The sequence below is a fragment of the Salmo salar genome, chromosome 22 (genome assembly GCF_965601325.2).
Source record: "Salmo salar chromosome 22, fSalSal1, whole genome shotgun sequence".
NCBI lineage: Eukaryota > Metazoa > Chordata > Actinopteri > Salmoniformes > Salmonidae > Salmo > Salmo salar.
In genome coordinates, this window is record NC_138312.1 from 20,200,001 (window position 1) to 20,203,042 (window position 3,042).

General features: G+C 41.2%; 1 protein-coding gene across 1 annotated transcript in view; it reads left to right on the forward strand.

Moving 5' to 3' along the window:
- Positions 1–2,661, forward strand: part of LOC106583040 (chemokine-like protein TAFA-4) — a 52,787-nt gene extending 50,126 nt beyond the window's left edge. Inside the window, exon 6 of the mRNA XM_014166795.3 lies at positions 1,459–2,661. Coding sequence (XP_014022270.1) covers positions 1,459–1,470 — 12 coding nt within the window. The 3' untranslated portion in view covers positions 1,471–2,661. The remainder of the gene's footprint in view (positions 1–1,458) is intronic.
- Positions 2,662–3,042: the final 381 nt, after the last annotated feature.

Genomic DNA, 3,042 nt, shown 5'->3' on the forward strand with positions numbered 1-3,042 from the left:
GTGGTAGTTAATTTGCGGGACTGACTGATGGACGGGGGTGTGGGTGTGTGTGTTGTGGGATGGAGCAGGTATGGTTTACTCACAGGTGAAATATAAAAAGAAAAACAGTTGTAGGGAGCACACAGGCACCGTAAGAGTAATTACTCAGAGAGACGGAATAACAGCAGAACATCTGTCGTGTTCATTAGAAAGCATTATGGCTTGGGGATCCATGGAGGCTTTCAAATTAAGTCCTAATTATATTGGTGAGGGGGATATACGGAGGGATGAATGGCTGCTAAGAGACTGCCGTTAGAATTAATAACCCGGGGTCTCTGAACAACTGAAAGACTGATATGTGAAGTCATCACCATCCTCTATCGCTTTTTCTCTCCCTCTTTGACTGTCTAGCTAATCAGCTGTTTAGGGAGGGTGAGGGAGCGAGGGGGATCCGTGCTTCATCAACGGACATGAATTCTGCATTTGCTCAGTGTGGAACAGGAGCCCAGCTATTAGGAGACTTGGTGGCAGATGTCTCGGGAGATTGCTGCAACGAAACCGACTGCACGGCAACGGTTCCTTCCAGCGACTCGTTCCCTCTCCCCATCTCCCTCTGTCTATCTGTGACCTTCTTTCTCTCTATCTATCTATCTATCTATCTATCTATCTATCTATCTATCTATCTATCTATCTATCTATCTATCTATCTATCTATCTATCTATCTATCTATCTATCTATCTATCTATCTATCTATCTATCTATCTATCTATCTATCTATCTATCTATCTATCTATCTATCTATCTATCTATCTATCTATCTATCTATCTATCTATCTATCTATCTATCTATCTATCTATCTATCTATCTATCTATCTATCTATCTATCTATCTATCTATCTATCTATCTATCTATCTATCTATCTATCTATCTATCTATCTATCTATCTATCTATCTATCTATCTATCTATCTATTTATCTATCTATCTATCTATCTATCTATCTATCTCTGTGTTCCATGTGAATGTGTGACGCAAACTCTCTTTCTCTGTCTGTCTGTCTGTCTGTCTGTCTGTCTGTCTGTCTGTCTGTCTGTCTGTCTGTCTGTCTGTCTGTCTGTCTGTCTGTCTGTCTGTCTGTCTGTCTGTCTGTCTGTCTGTCTGTCTGTCTGTCTGTCTGTCTGTCTGTCTGTCTGTCTGTCTGTCTGTCTGTCTGTCTGTCTGTCTGTCTGTCTCACTCCCACGTTGCAGGGGTGTAGATGCCTGATGGCTCTGTAGAATGAATGTTATCACTAACACAGTGGACAAACACCGGTTCATAGACGTTAGTTCCCTCTACCATCATTGGAGGGGGGCTGCGGGAGGTTTTATTTCGTAGACGTGCACGCTGTGTCATTTGCTAAGTCCCTCAAAGATAATTGTATGTTTCTGTGTCACTGATTCAACTCTGATCTTCTGTTCTTTGCTTTCTCTTTCATAGGTCACACGATAGCAAGAGAATCACTGAGCAGCGACATCACCAAGTCTCTCTACTGTTAACTCCATACGTAAAGAAAGGACGGCACTCATAGCTGAGACACTTAGACTGCCAACTGACGGAAGACTTTCAGTCATCCCATAATACCAAGCTGTGACAAAAACTAAAGAACATATAAAAAAACACTCTCTAATGGACCGAGACACCAAGGTGCAGTGTCAAATGTAATGCCCAAAACTGCTATGGACTATAGACTTCATAGAAACAAAGGGTGTATACTTTTATGGTCGATAAAGACTACGTCTGAATACTTTTGAGGAGCCTGCATCTGAAGACATTCGCCTGTTAATAGACAAATAGGGAGATCCAAAGAGGTGGTTTTGACCAGTGGCTGAGGAGGAAGTGTAATCGATGGCTGTTTTGACGAAGCATTTGTGGATGTGTTGGCACCAGAGCTGCAGACAGTGTCAGTGTATGTTTCTACGGCTCTTGGACTGGATCCTGGACCACTCTGATTATAGAGTGGAGTGTCGCTGCTCTATCAGGAGGACTTTCTATTCATGAGCACGGAGGGGGAAGAATTCATCACTCGTGAATCGCAAATTATTGTCAAATTACTCTTGTGGGTCAACTCATTACCATGGAGATGTTTCAATTAATTTAACAGTTCTAATTAGGGTTGCTAAGAAGGATCATAACAACATATAAAAAATAAATGTAAGATCTTTACACTAGTAGAAGACTGTTTTTGGAATGTTTTGTTTTTCTAAATATTTCTCGTCTTTTGCTGGTGACGTCACATTAAATGAAAGAGAGGAAGATATTTTTTAAGAGTTTTGCCTCTGATGCTGTAGAGATGACACAGCCCTTCTCTCTGGTATAGTTGCAGGTTATTACAAGTTAATCCATGGCTCAGACTAAAGGGATAGTTCCCTTTGAACATATTTAACTATATACTTCGATTCTTTGATAACGAGCAAGTAATCTGGACATAATTTGGTCGGTCACTGACGCTCTAGATCTACAGGTTACTTTCTAGTTTTCCATAAAATAAGGTAAATGTGTCATTTGTGGGAACTAATCCTTTAAAGAGTCTTAAATACTGCTTGTCACTAACTGTGCACTGTCCAGAAAGCTGAAAGTCGATAACTGTGACATCTCTTATGTAAACTGTAAAATAGAGCGCCCATAAACCATTAAAACATGCTTCTGCTTATGTCGTGTTTCAGTTTGACAAAGAAATAACATGTTTTTAATCTCTAACTAATCCTTCTCTCCATCCATTTTTTTAAACAATATTTTTGGTAATGTTCTATTTTTACAGGCCGCTGTTTGCTTGCATTTTCATCCAAAATGTTTTCCCTTTCCATCGATCTTCTCATCCCCCCCATCTCTTTCTTTCCATCTCTCTCTCTCTCTTTTTGGTCAGACACGGGGCCAGACCTGTGATGGCTTCTCAGAGTGAGAGGCCCTTCAGACTGGCTGCTCTGAGAGCTATGATAAATCTATTTGAGCTGTTGCGTTTCCAGTGCTGAGCCATGGGCCAGAGGGAGCTGGGGACAGCAGGGCTAGTGGCAGCTCCACTCT